Genomic DNA, 21,947 nt, shown 5'->3' with positions numbered 1-21,947 from the left:
TAACTGGTTAAATTTTAAAACCACGAGATCATAATTTAATATTTGTATGAACATATTAAAACTTTTCGGCCAGACAGCAATTATCATTAAATAAGCAGTTAACTGTGACAACAAACCCAACATCTATGTTTTTTTTTAAGTATGTGTTTTTGACATGTGAATAAATATCAGGGTTTATGGTTTGGCGTGATACAAACACACAACATCTGGGGACCTTTCCCCTGCATCCAAGCAGCTCCGCTGATCGGCTGTGACACACACACACACGCAGATCAGCCGGCCGGCAGGATTACGTCCCCAAAAAGTGCCTCTTTCCGTGTCTGTCCAAGTCCATTTATGTCGCCCAGGTTTTCAAAAGTTCAACAAGCAATTTGTTTTAATGCTCACATGATCTCCTTTCAAAAAGAGCCCGGAGGAAAAAAGAGGAGCCCTGTTCATTAACAAAGAAAACTACTTTAATATTTCTGTCAAACTCTCAGTAAAATTGGCTCAACAGTTAAGGACAAAATAAGTAAAATTGCTCATGTTATGTAAATAAACTTAAGCAACAAGTAGGAGAATTAAAAAAAAATAGAAACAAAATATATCATCACCTTAGGTATGTCTGTGAGAAATGACTATTAAATTAAAAATAGTTTACTGTTTATCTCACTGATACTAATATTTATATAATAAGGATACTTAACACGGAATTAAAATGTGGGCCCATAATACATTTATGTCATTATGATCTGACACAATTTACATTAAAAAAACAAAAAAAAGATACAATAGAAGAGCTGCTTTTACTAAATCTTTTTTCAAGTTCACGACTGTATCTTTAAACTGTATCAGTAAACTTAAGTGAAAAACGTAAAAACTGAAAGCAAATTCCTGTTTGAAGCGCTGCAGGCAAAAACACTGACTTTTAAAACACTTTCATTTGTCATTTCAGGATACCAGGATACTGCAATCAATCTCTGCCAAAAAAAAAAGAAAAAAGAAAGAAAGAAAAGCTGAAGCTTCACAAGCCTCCGAAACACCAAGTCAAGTCAGAAAATGGTCTTGGCGCTTCCTCAAAAGGGGGGAAAAGATCGTGCACGGCCTCGACTGCTGCCTCTCTGTACGTTCACATTTCAAGCCGACCAAACCGAAGGCTTCACGAGCCGATCCTTAATCAAACACACACCACACACACACACACACACACACACACACATACACACACACACACACACACACACAGAGCACATCCAGAGCGAGAGAGAAGGAGAGAGAGAGAGAAAGAGGAAAGAAAAGAGAGAGAAGGCTGTGTCTGACATTACAGCGCTGCTCCAAAAATAGCTCCCTGGCGCCCTGGCCTCCAGCTTGGTTGTCATGGCGACAGAACCACAGGCGCTATAAATAGACAATCGGCTCCAAATCTTGTGCGACTGGAGTGGGGCCAGAAAGAGGGAGAGACAGACAGAGAGAGAAAGGAGAAAGAAAGGAAGAAAGAAAGAAAGACAGAGAGATGGACAGAGAGAAAGGAAAAGAAGGAAAGAATGACAGAAGAGGGGGAGAGGAACAGAGCGAGCAACAAAGAGATTCAGAGAGAGAAATGCAGGGAATGGAGTGGGTTAGAGAGGGAGCGGAGGAAGACGTGCAAGAAAGAAAAAAGGAACAAAGAACGAATTAAAGAAGTTGAGAATCAACAAAAGAACACAAGAGGAAAAGAAAAGGGGAAAAAATAAACAAATCAAGAATCAAAGATTTAACTAAAGAAAAGTCAGAAAGAAGGAACGACAGAGAAAGACAAAAGGAGACAGAAAAAAATAAGAGACAAAAAGAAAGAAAGAACACAACACCAAACAGAAAAGAAACTAAAAGAAAGAAGAATTAATGACAGAATTGCAAGACCAAGAAAAAAAATAAAGGAAAAAGAAGAGTGAAGAAAGGAGGAACAAAGACAAAAAGTAAAGAGATAACAGAAGGACAGAAAATAAACTAAAAAAGGACAAATTCAGAACTTGAGAATTAACCAAAAACGACAAGTCCAAGAGAAAAACTGGAGGAAATAAAGGAAAAGTTTAAGAATTTAAGAATAGACAAAAAAAGAACCAAAAAAAATAAAAACAAAAATGAAAAAAAAAAAAAATATTAGAGAGGGAAAGACGAGAAAGAAGCAAAGAAAGAAGACAGATAAAACAGACAAGCAAAGATAGAAAGGAAAGAAAGAACAAAAGGAAGAAAGAAAGTAAACCTAGTACTGGGAACACTGGCCTGTGAAACAGCAGCTGAACACTGGGAGCGGCACAATCACTGAATAGACACAGCATTTAGAAAATCACAATACAGTGAGATTGCAGCTGCAGCAGCGACAGAAGCAAAGTTTCCCAACGACAGATGAGCTCGACTTAAACACTTTGAAAAGTACCTGACTCACGCTTCACATCGGCACGCTGAGAGCATGTTTAACATCTGCTGCTTCAACACACCTGCACATTTTTCAAACACATCTGAACATACCACAATAAGTAATGACACTATGACACCCCCTCCCCCCAACAAAGTAATGAGTTTGTCTTTGCCCATCCCTCATTCTCCCCTCTCTCTCTTCCCCTCGCTCCCTCACCCCTCGAGATGACTCAGAGACTCAATCCCAGCCATTTTCTGTCCATGCAGAAACACTACTACACATCAGAGGGGGTGGGGGTGGGTCGATAAATGACTTTTCAGTTAATCGATTGTAAGGCTAGGCAATACAATAAGACGATTTATACCATGAGTCGATATGAATTCGTCTTCCACCAGAGATTTTATAGTAACATTTATTCCACGGTATCATTCGCTTTTTACAGGTCAGGTTTTTTTTTTTTTTCACATACAAGATAGAATGAACCAGTAGGGACAATAGGGCCTACAATTTTGTATGGAGTACATGACTATATTGACATTTTCATCACATTTTTGTCACTGCAGCTGTATATAACAAAAATTCTTAGTAATATAATTAATCAATTCACATGACCTGGACCTGAGAAGTGACAGAACACAGATGGGTAAATTAACCAGTTATAAAAGTTTTTTTCTAAAATTGCCATTTGTCCATTAAGAGATGATGAGCTCCTTCGCTATTGTGGCTAGCAGTAACAATAATAGTAATAATGGTAATAATAACAACAACATGCAATGACTTTCTCCCACATGCACAACGCACTCTAAAAGAGGACTTGAGTTCAATGCTTTTTAAGACTTTTCAAGACCCTCAGGTAACCTACTTTACTATCTCTGGGTGTAGTGTTGCAAAGCATTGCAAATTGATGAGCAGAAATTCAACACTGAATTCTTATATTATTGTGGCATCAACGTGATGCATTACCTTTTTTCTCCAGGCGTGTGCTGGATAAGCCAAAAACATTCTTTTCTGGTTATTTTATCCATAAACATTGCTGTATCACAATATACCTACGTGTCGCAATGGACAATGATTTTATCCCACTACTAACTGATGATCAAATTTTTCTGTCAATTTTCTGTTACATGTCTGAATGTAACATTTAAACCCACAAAAACTGAACTTTTCACCACTTTTTCATTACGAACACAAAACTGTCATATCATCACTTGATATGACAGTTCTGAAAACAAGTTCAGAGGCCACCTGGTGATTGTAAATCAAATATTCACTCTCCTTTTAGCTTCATTTTGGTCTCCACCAATTCAGCTACTCTACTTTGTCCCTACATTGCTAGTGTTGCATCAGCAAGGGCATCCAGCGTAAAACAACGTGCCATGAAGAAGGCCATAAAAGCATTTAGTGTATTTTGCTAAAAGACCTTAAAGCTGTCTGTAGAGCTGAGAATGACTCCAGAGTCAGGTGATCATTTTCTGTAGAACTATCAATAAAAAACGACCCCTTTCACATTACATGTGGTATTTTATCCATTGTTAATACAAAATTAATGGGTATAGTTGTTTTAAGTCTCGTAAAAAAATGGGGTCACCTTCCAAGTCATCATATAATCAAATGAAATAACCTTGAATATCATGCATTCCACATAATAAACAAACAGGGCTGGATGTGATCTCCATGCGATCTCTATATTCCCTACGAGACAGCCAGAGTCAGCAGACCAACCTGAGTCACAACAGTCACGTAAACTGCCATGATTTACGAGACTGTTGTGACACAAGGCGGCTTACATAACAAGCTATCATCCAAGTTACTTTTTAACTCAAAGTAATTTTTTTGCGCACGTTGTCGTAACTCGATTTCCACAAGGAACACATTTTACACATCATGCAGCCTTAACTGAACCACTTACAATAAGTAACCACAACTTACACATGACATTGAGTGCAGATGTTTACTAAGAAAAGGCGCAACTGCAAAGGCAGATCTCAAACGAATCCCTATTAGGTCATTCAAATAAAAATCACAGTTAATCTGAAATTTGTTTTTGTTCCTTATCCGGCCCTATAAACCAGTACACAGAGTGTCACTGTTCACTGCATTTTCTAAAGACAGTTCATAAGGTGAAAAGGACATGTCACATGTGAACATGCTCCTTTCAAACAACTCTGCCTGCTGTCTATAAAAACATAATCGTCTGCAACCGGTCAGCAAGGTCTCATGACTGGATGTGTTTTTGAGATATGTGTTTGCATTTATATTCTTGTGCTACATTCCACTCTCCAGTCTTTTCTCTTCTCATTTAAAGGAAAAGTGACAAAATTGCCTATAATCATAAATGCATTTTTGGTAATCCTCGTTATCCTTACTACAACTCTGCAGTATGTCCTCATTTGTAAAATAGTTGCTTAGTAACTTGACTTGACTTAATATTAAATTTACAGAAAGAAAAACCTGTAAGACCATTATGTCTTCTGGGACAAAACAAGTGCTTCACCTCTGTCCTGTTAGGGGACACAGTCACATGGTTTGGACTTAGCATGCGAACTGCCTACGGTTACAAGAACCTTACCAACACCAACTGAGCTCAACATATCCACACGTCATCAAGGACAACAACATCCTCACAAACAAAGAACAACAACAACGAATAAAAATCATACAGGAGCATGACAGCGCAAAAAGACACTCAGGGAAGCTTCAGGGACTTCCTTCTAGTCAGAGACAACAATGCATCATAGCCCTGTCAACTTCTTCTTGCCTTTTTAAAATTTTTATCGCAACATTAAATCAGATGATATTAGTAGTTTTTTAAAAAAGGGAGGGGCGTGGGGGCGTATGGGGTGGCCCTGACTTTTCCCGTGCTGATCGAGGGTTGACATTTTCATTTAATTCTAACAACCTTCATCAATAATGCTGAAGTTGCCTCTCTCCTAACACACTCGCTCATTCTTTCTCCTTCTGCAGCCTGCCTGGGTTAAAAATAGCTCTCCCCTCTCTCTTTCTCTGCTTCTCCGTTTACATAAGCACACAGAGGGGGGAGGGGAGCACTTCCGGTCTGGCCACCCAGCCCAGCATCTGATCCATAACACTGGGGCTGCTGGGTGTGGGAGAGAGGAGAGGAGAGGAGAGGAGAGGAGAGGAGAGGAGAGGAGAGAAGAGGAGAGAGGAGAGGAGAGGAGAGAGAGGAGAGATCCCGCAATGCAGGGAAGCCCTCTCTTTCTCTATATCAATCTGTCTCTTCAGTCTTTTTTCATTTTCAGTCGCTCTGTGTCTCCATTAGCTTGCAACTCCATCTGTCCACAATCACATTCCTTACAAAGACGGTTTTTCATGATCATCTTACAGAAAGCCTCAGCTGAACCCCACCCACTCCCCCCAAAAACATGCCGCACACCACAGACAGTGAGCAACAAACACCTGTAGCCACGCACGGAGACATGTAGGATCCAAGGACACACGTAAAGTCAGCGGTGCAGAGCTGCAACTAACAATTATTTTCATTATCAATTAATCTGACAATTATTTCTTTGGTTAATTGATAACCACTTGGTTCATAAAACAACTATTAGTTGATTAGTCAATTATTCAATTGACATAATCAGCAAATATTTCAATAATCAAAACAATTTGAATTGCTTTTCGAGGGAAACAGTTAACTACCTAAATACCTAATAAAGTGTAGATAAAATGATTAGTTGATTAATTGATTAGTTGATCGACCAAAAACAAAAAACTGGTAACTTCTTTGACAATGAGTTGTTCCAGATAGCACATTCACATGTTGCAGCTTCGCAAATGGCAGGATTGATGCTTCTCTTTGCCATGTATGATATGAGAGTGGATATCTTCAGGTTAGAGACTTTTGGCTGGACAAAACAAGACATTTAAAGAGATCAAATTGCACTCCAGGAAGTCATGACGGGCATTTTTTTACTGTTCTTTGACTGAACAATAAATCGAAAATGATAATGAAAACAAATTATTAGTTACAGTTAGTTGCAATATAAAGTAGTTAAAACTGTCTCCAGCTTGACTTGCTACTTGGATTAATTCATGAATATGAACACTCTCTTACAAACACTAATAATGTAAGTATGTCCTCAACTTGAGAAGAGATACTGAGTACTTCTTCCACCACTGCATGAAGTCACATATACAAAAACCCGACAACCTCACACATGCATGTCGATGCACCAGCACATACTGTACACAAAGACACATGTACACATGGAAGACTGTCAGCAAGCCTCCACCCTCTAAGAGCCCTGGTTTCATGTGACCACTGCATGCCTTATAACGGAGGCAGGCCTGACTGAGATCAAAAGGCGGAAAAGAAAAAACACAAAGAAAGAAAGTGTTTGTAACAGAAGGAGGAGAGCTGGGTAGAGGAGGTTCAGGGTTTGGGGGGAAAACAAAAAATGTCTCAGCATATGTGACAAACAATTTTGATACACAAAACACTGGCAATGAAAACGCTCTGGAGTCAGTGGGGCTAAGACGCAATCTCAGTTACCAACAACAGACACCAACCAAGAGGTCACTGTCTTAGTTGTTAGAAAAAGGCTACATATTAGCCAACTCATTAAAGTGCAACCTCTGCTAGTGCTCAATACACAGAAGGACAATCTGAAAACGAGCACCACATAATCTGGTGATAATCTACATTTATCTTATTGTCAACAAATACCATTAAAATACCAAAACAAACACCAACAATAAACTGATCCTTCTAACAAGTAGGCCCATTACCTGTGTAGCCACAGCTTGATACGCTTATTCCTCAGTGCCGCAGACCGCCACGCCAGAGGCTCTTTGAGGCACAGCGGTGCTGTGAGCTAAATGGTAATGGTATAATACTAACATGCTCACAACGACAAATGCAAAGATGCAGATGTTAAGTAGTTTAATGTCATAGTTTAGTGTTAGTAAATTTGCTAATTAGCACTAAACACAAAGCCTGGCTAAACCAAAGTATTGGACAAACTACAATTTTGGCCCAATGATGGCGCTAGATGAAAACTCAAAAAGTAATAACACACACGAACATAGTGTTAGTTCTGGTGTTTTCAAGGATTTGTTGACCCTATGAAAAATACTGAATATCACCACCAGCCTCATCTTTAAAATAGTAACACAAGTTTTATCCTTGTTTGAACTTCTTGTCTAAGTAGATCAGCGTTCACTGTCATCTCATGAATCTTGACACCTTGAGCTCATATTAACCACATAGCACAACACCCAAACACCCCACAGTGTGTACGCATGGTTGGTTTGTTGTGAGTGTATATATGGTGTGTGTGTGCGTGTGTGAACCAAAAATCCAAAGAGAGGAAAGGGGAGCATGTCTCTGCGAGCTCTCAGAAATACGTTAAAGTGCAAGTGTATGTACAGAGGTGAATAAATAAGACTTACTACTGTGCACAGTCGATGAGCTGATATTCGTTGGACCTTTCCCAGCAGGCCCGCACACCCTCGTCCTGCCAGAGGATCTTTGCATGGTCGTAAAACTCCTGGAAAGAGAAAGAGGGATCTGGATCAACAACATACCATGCCTACAAATAACTGCAAGTCAGGCTCTTATTTTGGCGCTGAAATAAAGATGTGATATCACAAAAAGAGGTAGAGGAAAAGTGCAGAGCATGTGCGGGTAAAACAGGAATCTTGTAAAGCAGAACCTGAGAGTCTGAATGTGCCATCCTAAAAAAATTAAATTCTTGTAATCTAACTTTTTTTTTTTTTTTCTGGGCTTTCGGGAGAAGAAAGGATCAGCTAGTCAATCAACAGAAAATTAATTAGCAACTATTCTGATAATTAAATAACAGCAATGCCAATTGTTGGTTCCAGCCTCTCCAGTGTGAGGATTTGATGTTTTTCCTGTTTCATAAATTCAATATATTTGGGTTTCAGACTGTTGGTTGGACAAAACAAGACATTTGATTACTGATGTAACTTTGAATGGGCATTTTCTGACATGGCGCTAATCGACAAGAGAAGGGATGGGAATAGAAGAGAAATACTGTTGAAAAAAGTTGTTCATAATTCACATATAAACTAAATATAAATTGCAAGCAGGAGGCAACAAATGATCCAATTCAAATGTTAGTGGATGGTTCGTATTTGTGGAGAATGCCAGTGTCCCTGGCTTAGGATCGCATTTCTTGTCTGGGTCTTGATGGGTGAAAACGTTTAAGGACAGATGGGAGGAGAGCAGCGATACTCCCTCGCTTAGTTTGGAGTTTAAGGCCGGCCGGGAGAGAAGCAGCAGATGAGCAGGATCTGACAGAGGCAGGAAACAGAACAGTTCACCGAGTTCATGAAGAAACGGAGAGCTTTGTACTGACACAAGGCTTGGCTGTCACCACACAGGGGCCTATCTCCTCACTACCATCTCTAGTTGGTCACATACAATGTAGTCAGGCACAAATAAGCCATTATGAGCCAGAGAGTTAAAACGTTTCCTCTTAAAAATACTTAATTCAGCTGAGAGTAAGCAGGATTTAGCAATGACCACTATGTCAGTGACGGATATGGATGTATGAATGGGACGATGTGGCACTTCCATGTACAACTACAAGAACTGTTTGTCGTTAACCACAATACAATGTTGTCAAACAGGAGCAACGCGAATACGTCGTTAAGTGGCGTCACTTCAAGACGTCAAGTGACATGAACTTGACATTTAGGAAATTGTGATGAGTCTTTTTTTAAATACAGTTTTCCAGTATTTTATAGACCAAACAATTAAGTAATACTGAAAATAATCATTAGCTGCAGCTTTAAAAACAATAATTACCGATAATATCAATAGTCTGTAGAAAATGGGAAAAAGGCATTATGTGAGAACTGTTATATTTTGTACAAAAACAATTAGTGAATCAATTGAGAGAAAATCAATCAGCAACAATTTTGATAATCGATTTCATAATAAATGCAATATCCTGTAATATATTTTTTGCTTTTCAGACAAAACAAGCTATTTCAAAGCTGCACCCTGGGCTCTAGGAGTTCTCTCTGACACAGTCTCAGATTTTTACTAAACAATGAATAAAAAAAAATTTAATAAATAATGTAAATAATAGTAGCAGCTCTAGTTATATTTAAGAGTAGCTATTTAAAAATTGCAAAGCAGCAAGAAAAAAATTCATTTAATTTAAATGATCAGTTCACCAACACAGTAGTCGACTGCCAAAACAAACAAATAAAAGCAGTACCAAGACAGAGAAGTGTCAATGAGCTGTGGATTTTTATCACAAAAAAAAAATCAATAAAAAGGTAAATGTTTCACACAGTAGGTAATGAATTTTCAAGAGCAGAGGTCAACAAGGTCAAATTCAGGCTTTTCCATCTGTTTCTCGGTCACCTCTTCAATTTAAGAAGAAATGTTTTTCATAGAGTTCAGTCATAGCTACATACAGAGGAGTGAGACAGAAAACAAGCTATGCCATGATGCCTCTTACGGTACTTATTTGTTTTTTTGTTGTTGTTGTTTTTTTAAGAATAGAAATATGTGAGAGGTTGTCGCCTGACCACAGACGTACTTTGTGATCCTGTGTGAAAACAGACATTATTTTTTTTTTTTTTATTTTTATAAAGGAAGATGCTTCGATTTTTGCTTACGTACACCAAGTATCTAAATTTGAGGCTGAACACTTACATTTAAAATTTAAAATTTCCTACACATCCACTACAACCAAATGAAAGGGACATCCAAGTCTTCAGAAACATCCTGCAGTATGTGGACGGTTAGGAGGGTTTTATACACACAACACCTCCTGCCTGGAAGAGGGATCCCTCCACTGTTGCACTTAATGAGGTTTCTCCCTTTCTTCCTATTAAAGGATTTCTTTCTAAAATCAAGAATAGTGTGTGTGGTCACTGTACTGCACTGGCAGCAACAAAGCTTAGACAGGTGGGCACGGCAGTAAGCAGTCTGCAAGGAATAAAAGGGCTTGAGTAACATTTTTTTTTTTACTTACAGAAAGACATGGTCCATTTTATTATGAATATATTGGGAGAAAAATTTTTTTTTGGTGAATAATAACAAGGAGGATTATTGATTAGACACGAAGCTCGAAAGGAAATCAAGAAGAGACTACAAAGATTCAAACCAGGCCTCGTGCTCTCTCTCTCTTTCTCTCTCTCTTTCTCCCCTGCTGAAGGCAGAGTCAACCAGTCCAACTGGTTTCCAGTAGGCCCTAAGGCCAGGCGAGGGGGAGAGGGAGGAGGAAGAGGAGGAGGAGATGGTGTTAGAGTTAGAGGAGAGGCTGAGCCTATCAGATAGCTTTCTACTGTATTTTCCTTCCTAAACAACCAACCATTAGCCTCAACGGGAAGTATGGGTTAAGGCAAAGCAAACTTTTAAAATCTGGTACTTCATTTAAACTTAAGCTTTAACTGACCACCTCCTGTGCTGATACCGGTTTTTCAAACAACAGTAGTCACTGGACAAGTCCAACAGCATTAACACCACATTTATACCTGCTCTAAACCTCCACACCAAACATGAAAAAGACCAAACTCAGCTTCAGATGAAAGTGTGAGAGCTGGTCCTCCCCATCTATCAAGACCATGCAGGTCTTCAGGGGAAGTCTAGTGACGGACTGGCAGCCCGCGGGAAGGGTCAGCTCGAGATAGGCCCGCATAATAAATTTGCCATGACGTAACAGAGACAATATCAGGAGACTTCCTTTTGCTTACACACAAATACACACACTCTTCACTGGAAACTCAGCTGCTACAGACAAATCATGCACACTGTAAGAAAAAAAAAAGGAAAAAAAAAAGCCACTTTTAACACTGAAGATATCCTGCTGGAAAAAAAGAAGGCAGACACTGTGTTTTTCTTTCTCTGTATAACCCTTAAAATACTATTTGACAACAGCAAATGATATTACACTCTTTCTTTTATTTTCTACCTAAGTAGCTTTAAAGTTTAAATAATTTTCCACAGTCTGACAACATCACATCAGTGAATATTCTATAAATTCTTGCTCCACTGTTTGATTAAAGCTCCTTTAAATTTGCAAAAGACAAACTTATTTTGGAACTTTATATAAAATCAACACAAAGTGGAAAAATACCCAGAGCAATTTCCTGTAGCAAAACACGATATATTCAAGTGTCTTGTTAAATTTACAATGATACAAAACAGAGAAAAGCAGCAAATCCTCGCTTTAAGTAGAGTTGTCCATTTACAGAAGAGTACTGACGATAGTGTTGTGGGAATACAACTTAAGTTTAGCTCATATGACCATGCAGTTTTCCCTGAAGTAGCAAGGAAATCAAATAAGAACAACACATATCTGCAAATTATTCTCAAGAAACCAGATTCTGCAGCCCCAGATTACAGGTCTTAATCTCCGCAGAGGTGAATAGGATGAACCTCAGATGCTATCAGGTAGCTATCAGTCTAAACGGTAAAATCTCTTTGATCAGCTAATCTGTAATATTGGCTAAAAATGATCCAGGACATGTCAGTAAATTAATAAATAAATATCTGGTCCAGCACAGGGACCTGCAGTGACTGCCTGACAGGCCGCCGGGAGCAGACGGCAGCTCAGGGGGAATCCCTCCGAGTGTCTGTGTTTCTGGAGGACAGGTCCCTCTAGACACATTTAGGGTTATTACAGACAATCAGTGTTAATAGGCGGTGTGTATCTCTCAGGTGAGAGGCTCATTCAATTGACAGCCTCCCAAGCGGGAGCACACCTGCTAATTACTGAATCACTGCGCAAACACACCAGGCAGACTCATAAAGGCTGCTGTGTGAGGCACCTCGCTCACCTACAGCACACCTAGCCAGGAGACCTGCAGGCTTCAGCAGGCCAGAGTTGACACTCTGAGACATTTAATAGCTATTGTAATAAAAAATTTATATCAATTTTGTAAGAAACTGACAAACTAGATGTGCCTAAATGTAGATGATTTGAATTATGAGCTGGTTACCTTGCTCAAAAAATAGTACAAACCAGGCTGTGACTAAAATTTTTAACTTTTTAAGGTATTAATTTTTTAAAATGTAAATTGGCCTATCAATTCATCTGCATATTATTTTCAAGATTAATAATTTGGTTGATAAATATCCAAAAATTGTGACAAATGTGTCAAAGTATTTGCAGCCAATATTCACACTGAAGACTCTGAAAGCAGAGAGTTTGGATGAAATCAGTTATCAAAATTGTTGCAGATTAATTCTCAGGCAACTAATCAACTAATCAAATAATCGTGTCAGGCCTAATTAAGTTGGAAGTTGCAGGACCGGTGAGTAAAATCACATATAAATGTGCCACAAGTTATGATTCAGCTTTTGGTCGATTCATTCTAAACTGCCTCTGGTAATAAGACGTAAAAACTTTTGATGACAGAGCACTTTCATGGACCTCCAGGTGACATTAGACTGGCTGTTAACATAAAATAAGAATTGCAATTGAAAGAAGAAGGAAACAAACTGCTATAGAAGTCAGAGCGTCACTGTCTGTCAAAGTAATAAAGCGCAACTTACCGAAGGAAACTCAAAATCCTTCTGGTTTACTTGGTTCAGGACATATTCGATTCGGGATTGGTTTGCAGGACAGGCTAACTGACATGGCGGTGTGAGCGTACTCATGGCAGCCACAATAGTCTGCAGGACAGAAGAAGAACAGGAAAAGCAATTAACATAATAAAAACCAGTCCACACTGAGACACTTAGCAGTACAAGAGGGTGAACATTCAGCATGAGGAACTTCATGTCAGTGTGCTAAAGAATCATTTTTTTAGGAAAACTGTTGTTCATTAGTGCATTACTCAGTGTTTTAAAACCGTTCTGAAATTTGTTGTCAGTTGTTTAGCAAAGCTCTTTTATTGCCTGACAACATCAGTAATAATTTATCATGACTCTGACTTTTATGCTCAGAGTTTTTATAGATAATTAATTAATTTTGACAGGACATTATTACACACACACAAACTTTCATGGGCAAATAGATTGTTATGTGGTCCATGATTCTGCCCTTTTTTCCTTTTTCTTTTTTTTTTGTCAAATCTTTTTTTCATTCCTGCCACCATGACGGGAAAAGAACTCTTGATGGGAAAAGCTCAAGTTAAAAAAAAAAAAAATCTCAAACATCAGATTTTATTATTGAACATGGGACAAAAGTTCAGTTTCTTACCTCTATAGCTTCTTTAATGTTGTTTTTAATATCATGAATTTTCTGTTTTTTCTCCCTGTGAAGAACAAAGAAAAGCTTGTTATTTTTTCTTTTTTAAACACAAAAGCATTAATTAAAAGAATTAATCATTATCGACTCGAGCCCTGAAGGTTAACCAGGACTACAGTTAATCTAATGAAAGCGTGATTATTTCCATGGGGAATGGGAAAAACTACAAGATTATTTCTTGTAGTTTCTAAAATACAAAAGAAACAGCTTGAAAAAAAAAACACTACTTATCCCAAAATCATGTTAAAGAAATGTTTTGTTTCTTCTGTTTTTGTGCCAGTGGGCTTAACAGGAATGTGCTGTGTCACATAAACTTCTCCAGCGTCTCTTTGTCAGCCTGGAGGTAAATTATATCAGACATCAGTATTATGGCTGCTCCAGATGCACAGATGCCTTTATTTTGCTGACCAGGTGCAAGTCCACAATTGTGTGCGCTTGCTGATACCAAATGAGAACAGCAGAACTCGTCTTAATTTAAGGAAAAAAAAAAAACAACAACAACATATATTAAACAGAAAACAGCAGAGTGGGGATGTTACTTTACAGTTTCAGGACTGTTTGAGTCCAGTTTTTAACTACAACCTACCATGAGCACAAAGCAGAATCCAAAGTATTAGGCAATACCATGATAGGCTCCATATTTTTTGTCCATTTATTGTTGTAAAGACAAAGTGAATTTCAGCATCACCACACAGCATGGAGCTCAGCTTATGCAATCTGTGGGCTTCACTGATACCAGTAGTACAGGTCTAACGTCACACAGGTCTTTCAGAGACCAGGGCTGCCAGTGTTAAGCGTTCAATTCTTTCAAATGTCCTGACAAAAGACAAGTTTGGCTACTGAAACTCAGATTTGATACTGAAACAGGCTCAGAGCTGCTTACACAATCAGCTACCTGGATGGTGTGATTTCTCCAGCTGACACAACGGGCCACTGAGCACAGCATCCCCACATGTGTGCACAGTTGTGTTTCCGTGTATTTTGCTCACATTACAGCTGCAGTACCAAGACTGACATCATTTCAAATTAAAAGCCTGGACGGATATCTTTTGATAGTGAACGTGTTCTGTCTGAAGTGACTTTGCTGAAAAAGTGACACTATCAGCATCACGGCATGCTGCTGTAATCGAAACGCAACCCTGACTAAGGATGTTGGAGAGGACTACACTAAGTTTCAGCTCTGAAATGCTATTTAGATTTCCTAAATGGACGATTCTCTCTGTGTTAGTGATCATCTTTAACTGTCTGCTCTTACTGCATAGAAGAAAGTGAAACATCTCCATATCTTTGACCTCATACTGGATTATTACGTGAGAATGTACTGGATGTGACTGCTAATGCTTTCAGAAGATATTCAGACATTTAAAGAATGATCAATGATCACGTGGAACAAAGTCTCAATATGATTATGACACCTGAATCGCACGTCTCACATTTCCAACTTGTCAGCGATTCAAAACAGGTCTGGTGTTGTAAAGACAAAATAACCATCACACTGATCATGCAACTGCAGTTTTTTTGGGACAGAAACTTTCAGGCAACCATTAGTTAATTAATCCATCAATCAACTGACAGAAAACTAAAAGGCAACAATTTTTAAAAACAGTTATGTGTTTAAGACATTTAAACGAAAAGGCCAAAAGTTTCAGATTCTCAGATGTGAATAATTTGCTGGTTTTCTTACTCGTCTATGAAAGTAAGTCAAATATCTTTGGGTTTTGGTTGGTTAGACCAAACAAGCTTATCTGAAGATGTTGCCCTGGACTCTAGCACTCGATCAGTTGAAAAAAAAACAAAATCAATCAGCAACTATTTTGATAATCTGTTAATTATTAAAGGTTATTTTTCAAGCAGAAAGGCCAAAAATGTGATGGAACGAGGGAGAACCTGCTGCTCTCCTCGTTTTTGGGGTTTGGACTGTTGGTCATTCATAACAAGACGTCTGAAGATGTCACCTTGTGCTCTAATATATTGTGATAGATATTTTTCACAGTTTTCTGATGTTTTACAGACCTAACAATAAATCAGTTAATCAAGAAAATAATTTATTGTTATTTCATTAACAGCAAATAAAGATGTAACATGCTCTGGATTTTTAACGTTTATTCGTACTGATTGAACTGTAAAGAGTTCTCAGATTCTAGGGAACCAGTGATCCCACATTAAAATTTTAGATAACCAAACAACAAAGTTAAGAAACAGCATCAGAAGGGAGACGTCTGAACTTCTTTAGAGTTGTTTCAAAGAAGGATCTGGGGGAGGGATCAAAAAAGACAAAAACACCCACTTGCCATACCAATCTCTTCTCACCTCAGCCATACTGCCTCCCTCACTCCTTCCTCTTAACCCTCTCCTATATTACCATGTCACTCCCCATCATCTCCCCCTGCCCTCAACCTCCTCATCTTTCTCAGCACCTTGCACAGACTGGCGCTGCCCCGCACCCGGAGAAGAAACCCGGCAAGGTTAAACCCCCTGGGCCCGAAGAGAGCAACAAACCCCGGAGGCTAAAAAACGATCGGGGAGTCACGGCCGACTGTGGATTTGTCATTACACCAGAGCGTCTGCGTCTGTGAGGAGCATCTGTTCGACATGACCCAAAAATAAGCACATGATGATGCTCCCGCTCCAAAACCCCTTTCTAGGAAACAGATGATTAAGAATAGAAAATATGTGACTTTTGTTTCCATTGCATCAACTTGGGATTGAGTTTTAGGAAATTCACAAGACAGGGTAGCTTGAAAACACCCAGGGCAATGTTTCCATGAAAACCTGAAACAGATAAAGAATTCTTCTTGCGTCACGCAACTTTTGAGTATTTACTCCAAAACAGTACAAAAATATGTGACTTCATTTTCTTCATCAGGCCATTTTGGATAGTTTATTAAAACAATGACAAGAGTATGTTCCCTCCATGCCCATGGAAAAATTAAATACGCTGGCAGTCAGTTTGAACCAAGTAATATATCCTCAAGTCTGGAAATTCATTATGAGTTTTCCTTTTAATAATCAGTATGATTATATATTGGTGTCATATTACAAAAAGGAGGGAAAATGTTTAGCATTTCTCTTCTTCCTGACTGAGGAGGACAGCTGCTAATTGACATTACACTGGACAACTTGTCCTAGGACACATGAATACATATTTCAGAACAAGAATTCCTCTCTGTTGTATGAACACGAGAACTAAAAGCACCTCCTAAGCTGCTTTATTGTCCTTAAAAGATAATGTTGTGCTTTAAGAGAAATACTTTACCGACAAAAGATATTTGTATTGTCACAACATGGGAAAAAAAGCATCATAATTATATGCCTTTGTTTTGTCCAACCAACAGTTCAAAACCCAAGGAAATTTAATTTACTGTGATACCAACTGAATAAATATGATATAAACACACTGGAAAACAGCGGCTCCTTCTGATGTGCTTCATAAATAACAACGATTGATCGCTTTAATCGTTTATCAAAATACTTATGCTTTAATTGGCAATCAACTGATTGTTACAACTCTATTTTGTGGTGCAGCTTAAATAATGATTTAAAAGTGGCATAATGGTAAAATGATGCAGTTTCAAGACTGAATGTGTGGCAAGTTAAATCCGCCAAAACACAAACCGAGCACTGAATCAGTCCGGCCTCTTTCACAAACAGAACCTTGCATCTTGTCCTTCTCTGTTGTCATGTTGTTTGTTGATGTTGTGTCCTGATGATTTCATTCACTTCCAATTTTGACAAGTTTCCACACTGCTGACAATAAATGTCCTCACTAACTTATTTTACCCTTTTACCTGATCTTGTACCTCTACCTGTTTGGCATAAGCAGCACTAAAGGTGTTTCCCTATAATCTGTGTTTTCCGAATGCACCATCAGTCCTCCTCAAAACATCATCACCTTCTCAAGGTGTCTGGTCAACACATATTTTATAATTTATCATTTAATTTTATATCCTGACAAAAGAAATACAGCATGAGGTGAACCAATACTTACTCTGCGTTGAAGCCATTAACATGCAATATTCGCATCTGTTTGACTATCGTGCTTTTCCCGGATTCACCGGCCCCTGAAAGCAGAGAGAGGACAGAAAGATATGTCAAAAGATGTTTATTACAACACAAAGCTCCTTTAAAAAAAAAAGGGCACAGACTTAAATATCCAAGACGAAGATCCATCTGAATGTGGATGATGGTTTAAAACTTGTCACTGGACTCTGGATACTTGGAGGACAAAGAATTTTGGTGGCTTGTCGGTGGAAGATCATGAGACTAGAAGATGAAGTGGAAGATCTACAAACTTGGTTTGATCCATAGATGATTTGAATGTCAAGGCTTTGCTCCTCAATACAGTGGTCCTGTCTGACGCAGCATCTGCACTAACGCACATCTAGACTCCTCGTTTTTTCGTGGTGTTCTACATTAAACAAAAGCAAAACTGCTTTACTACTAAGCAAGATGGTGAGACCTCAAAAAAGCCAATCAAAGCGCCAGGTGAGGCTTGCCTGTTCTTATCAGTAGTGAAACGAAACCATGTGTATTTACTCAGGTACTGTATTTAAGGACAATTCTCTGAAACTTTACTTGAGCACTTCCATTTTATGCTACTTCATATCTACTTCACTACATTCAAGATGAAAACATTGTCCTTTTATCTCAGTACATTTATTTGACAAATGCATTTGGTCAGATTAAGATTTTGTATTAAAAAATATCATAAGATTGTAATAACCTGACACAATGTACTGTCACAGGATAAAACCAGTGGTCTCCAGCCTTTTTGACTTATGACCTGTTACAAAAAAGTCTAGTTTTCATGATTCAGATGTCTATGAGTTGTCTACAGTTCCATAAAAGAGACATTTCCCCTCTGAACCTCTCAGATGGTTTCATTTAAATAAATGTTTGCGGTCCAAAGCGGTAAAATTATCCATTATTTCACAAAAAAAGCAAAGACGAGAGAAACGTCCAAAATAAAGAACACAAATTTGTGTATCAGAACTTTGGTTTTTCTTCTCTCCAACATCATTAATCATCTCATGACTTCCCAGATTTATCTGATATTATATATTTTATACTCTATACTATATACTCTATATTATATTTGGCTACAACAGTGAAATGCCACTTGCAATGCAGTATTTTTTTCTTTTTGTTTTTAATGCTTTAAGTGCATTTTGCTAATAATACTTCTGTGCTTTAGATATGAGGTTGAATGTAAGACTGTCGTACACTCACAGTGGGAGTATTTACGAATTTGTTGAATTGGTACTTTGACTTGAACACTGACAGATCTGAAAAACTCGTACCATCAGGGACGAGGAGAGAAAGAATCAGCCTAACTGGAAGACAACGTTAAATCTGAATATGTCCTAAACGTGTCCTAGCAAACTGAAAATGAAAGGAGCCAGGCCCTAACATCTCCTAACCCAAACACTCGGAGCTAGCTAGGCTACAGGCCTGCTATTTAGAGTCTAAGTGTGAGCGCACAAATCTAGGATCACTTTCCGATTAGAATGAACAGGACACTCATTCAAAGGAAGCTAGTAATCCTAATAGTAATCCTAATTTGCTCTCAGTACTCCAAGGAGGCTTAGCGGGATACTAGCCCTGGCCTTGGGTTCATATACTGTAGCGTGACATGGAGGCCTAGATGATGAAGCTACAAATAGCATTATGAATTTAAAAATAGCAGAGTTTTGAGAGATTGATTAGAGAATATCCATTTTCAGAGTGGCTGGCGTGGAGAGGATTACGCAAAGGTGAGTCTGGAAAACAGCATCAAACATGAAGTCTTTGGCCTAAATAACTCAAGGTGAAGGCATCCGGCATCTAAACTGCAGCCACAAACACTATTTTGCAGTCTGCATATGTGGAGAAAAGAAACAACGCAAAATGCCTATTGGTGGCCTCCCGGCCTCTGCATGGTGCCTGTCTGTCTATCTGTCCACTGTCTCTCACATGTTCTGTAATCATGTTCCATAATAACCCATGACTGCAGGAGACGGGCCTGATTTTCAGCTGTGCTGAGTCCAGGCGCTGTGAACCGGCGGTGTAGTGACTTTGTGTCGTTGCATCATTTGTTGATGCTTCACTGTTAAAGGCTGAGAAAGTTGTCGTAAAATGTTTTTGGGTTTTTCTTTCCCCTTTTCATGAGCACAATCTGAAACAATGGCCATTACATGAGTATAAACAGGTGAAAATACTATTGTATTGTTTTGTGGGTGCAACAATTCAGCACAAAATGGACCTTCAGGCCTAAAATGTACACACACACACACACACACACATACAGATATTAATTATAAATTTCACAGAACCTACCTAATAGTAGTAGCCGGTGAGTCGCCCGGTATATCTGTTTGTCTTTTTGAAGCTGCTTTTCTATCTTTTTGTTGGCTTCCCTCTGTGCCTTCTCCTCATTTCGTTGGTCTTCAGTCTTACTATTGCCAAGACAGCCCATCTTCCCAAAAACCCAGTGAAAGGTTCAGGGGGAGGCAGGGTGGTTGGTTGGTTGGGTGGGTGGTCAGGTGGGTGCAGGGAGGGAGGAAGGAAGGAAGGTGGGAGGGTGTTGATCAGAAGAAAAATCAATGGATCCTAAATTCCAAGACTGGCCCAGCAGAGGAACACCTGGCTCAAAATGGGTGACATTTATGTTGCCAGATGCAGATGTAAACCTGTTAGGTAGTACACGATGGGCCCCGCCAGGCTTTGGCACGATATGTATGGATGGATGTGGCTATTTACTGGCAATTAATCAACAAGAGATCAGTCAGAAAGGAGCAGAGCAACGATGCCGCCCTCTCAGACGCTTGATTCCTGTGTTTTTCACTGTAAATCCGCAATGAAGTCATCAACATTGATATGAGAGTGGATGTGATATTTCCAGCCTGGCAATGCACATGGATGAACGTCGGTGGTCCTGCTTCCTTAAAGGTGTTTTCAATTCAAACGCTGGCTCTTTCAGATTTATATATATATATTTTCAAGCTGTTGGGTTTAATTTTCTTAGCAAATGTCTCCTCCGGAGCCCATCTTCGGCAGATATCTCACACTGCCATTCAATTCATTTCCACTCACAACCAAAGCCCTATTTTTTCTCGACCTCTTTTTTTTGCCCCCCTTTAAATATATATTTTAGGTTATTATTTTTAGGAGGGAGGGAGGGGGGTTGTTTGCAATCCTTTCTCCACCTAACCAAAGCACATCAGAGGGCGGGTGAAAAAAAAAATTAAAAAATAAATATTTCCTCTTAAAATGACGGCATGTGAATCATCAGGCTACACCGGGGCTTCTTTCTCTATCGCAAATCCGTCACATTATACACCTTTTTTTTTTTTTTTTTTTTAGAGGAGGGTGGTGGTGGGGTGGGTGGGTTGTTAGCAACCTTATCAATAATATCCTGTTTTTAGCCGATGCCAAAATTATTTCCTCTCCCTGTCAACAGATTCTGGTGCTTGCCTTTTCAGAGGGTTTGACCAGACCCAAAAAAAAAGGCCCCTTCTCCGTCCTTTTTCTCTCCGTAACGTTAATTTGTATTTCTCCTCACATCGGAAAGCTTCTCCGGGCGAGCAAAGGCGGTTTTTGGCAGCTGGATGTCCTTGAATATAACGCAATATCCAGGTGATACTCGTGGAAAATCCTCCGTTATTTTCCCGTTTGGCGCAGGTACAGTCCGCTGTCAAGTCTCTCAGCTTTTTGTATTCCCTTTGAATCCGTATGGTAGATTATGGTTACATGTGCATGATACATGAACATACCGCGGTGTTTTCAATCACTGATCCAGCGGCGAGACACTCATCTTTACCGCCGAGGGGCCGCGTCTGCTCCGATCAACCGGTCGGGGAAATGAGAAACGTTTCTTTGCAGTATTACTCTGAATTATTTTTGCCCCCGTTTTTCTCTGAGAATTGTACATTGAGATAGATAGCGTTGAAGAGGTGGGGTGGGGCAAACGGCTCTCACGGAACCCTGGGAACGAAGAACGGTGGTCAAGTTTTCCGGGACGGCAAACTCGCTTTCCGGTTGTAACTTTCACAATAAAGGCCAGATCGAATCTCCGCGCCCGAGATACACTGAGTTGCCATTTTATTAGGTACACCTGGCTGAAACTAACGCAGTCCGTACCATTTTATCATAACGCACGATTTATAAGTGCTGCATGAGGTGTAACTAATGTAAACTTTATTGATGGTTAATGAATCCCTGTCTACTGCTTTACAGATCATTTGGTTCAGCATGGGTGGATGGGTTACTGAACAGGCCTACTGGGCACAGGCACCAAAAAATGGTTCCATGTAGTTTAATACCTTCAGCAGATCCTACCTTCATGAAGGCTATAACATTCAATTTCTGTTCAAACTGTTCTAAAGATGTGCTGA

General features: G+C 39.1%; 1 protein-coding gene across 1 annotated transcript in view; it reads right to left on the bottom strand.

Annotated features, from left to right (window-relative positions):
* The window catches only part of LOC121179359 (guanine nucleotide-binding protein G(s) subunit alpha-like), a 32,631-nt gene extending 11,076 nt beyond the window's left edge, over positions 1-21,555 (bottom strand). Inside the window, exons 1-5 of the mRNA XM_041034157.1 lie at positions 19,891-21,555; positions 17,564-17,636; positions 13,528-13,582; positions 12,879-12,998; positions 7,790-7,887 (exon numbers count right to left, since the gene is read on the bottom strand). Of these exons, the coding sequence (XP_040890091.1) occupies positions 7,790-7,887; positions 12,879-12,998; positions 13,528-13,582; positions 17,564-17,636; positions 19,891-20,029 (485 nt within the window). The 5' untranslated portion in view covers positions 20,030-21,555. The remainder of the gene's footprint in view (positions 1-7,789; positions 7,888-12,878; positions 12,999-13,527; positions 13,583-17,563; positions 17,637-19,890) is intronic.
* Positions 21,556-21,947: the final 392 nt, after the last annotated feature.

The sequence above is a fragment of the Toxotes jaculatrix genome, chromosome 3 (assembly GCF_017976425.1).
Source record: "Toxotes jaculatrix isolate fToxJac2 chromosome 3, fToxJac2.pri, whole genome shotgun sequence".
Classification (NCBI taxonomy): domain Eukaryota; kingdom Metazoa; phylum Chordata; class Actinopteri; family Toxotidae; genus Toxotes; species Toxotes jaculatrix.
This window is presented reverse-complemented; position numbering and strand designations above follow the sequence as displayed.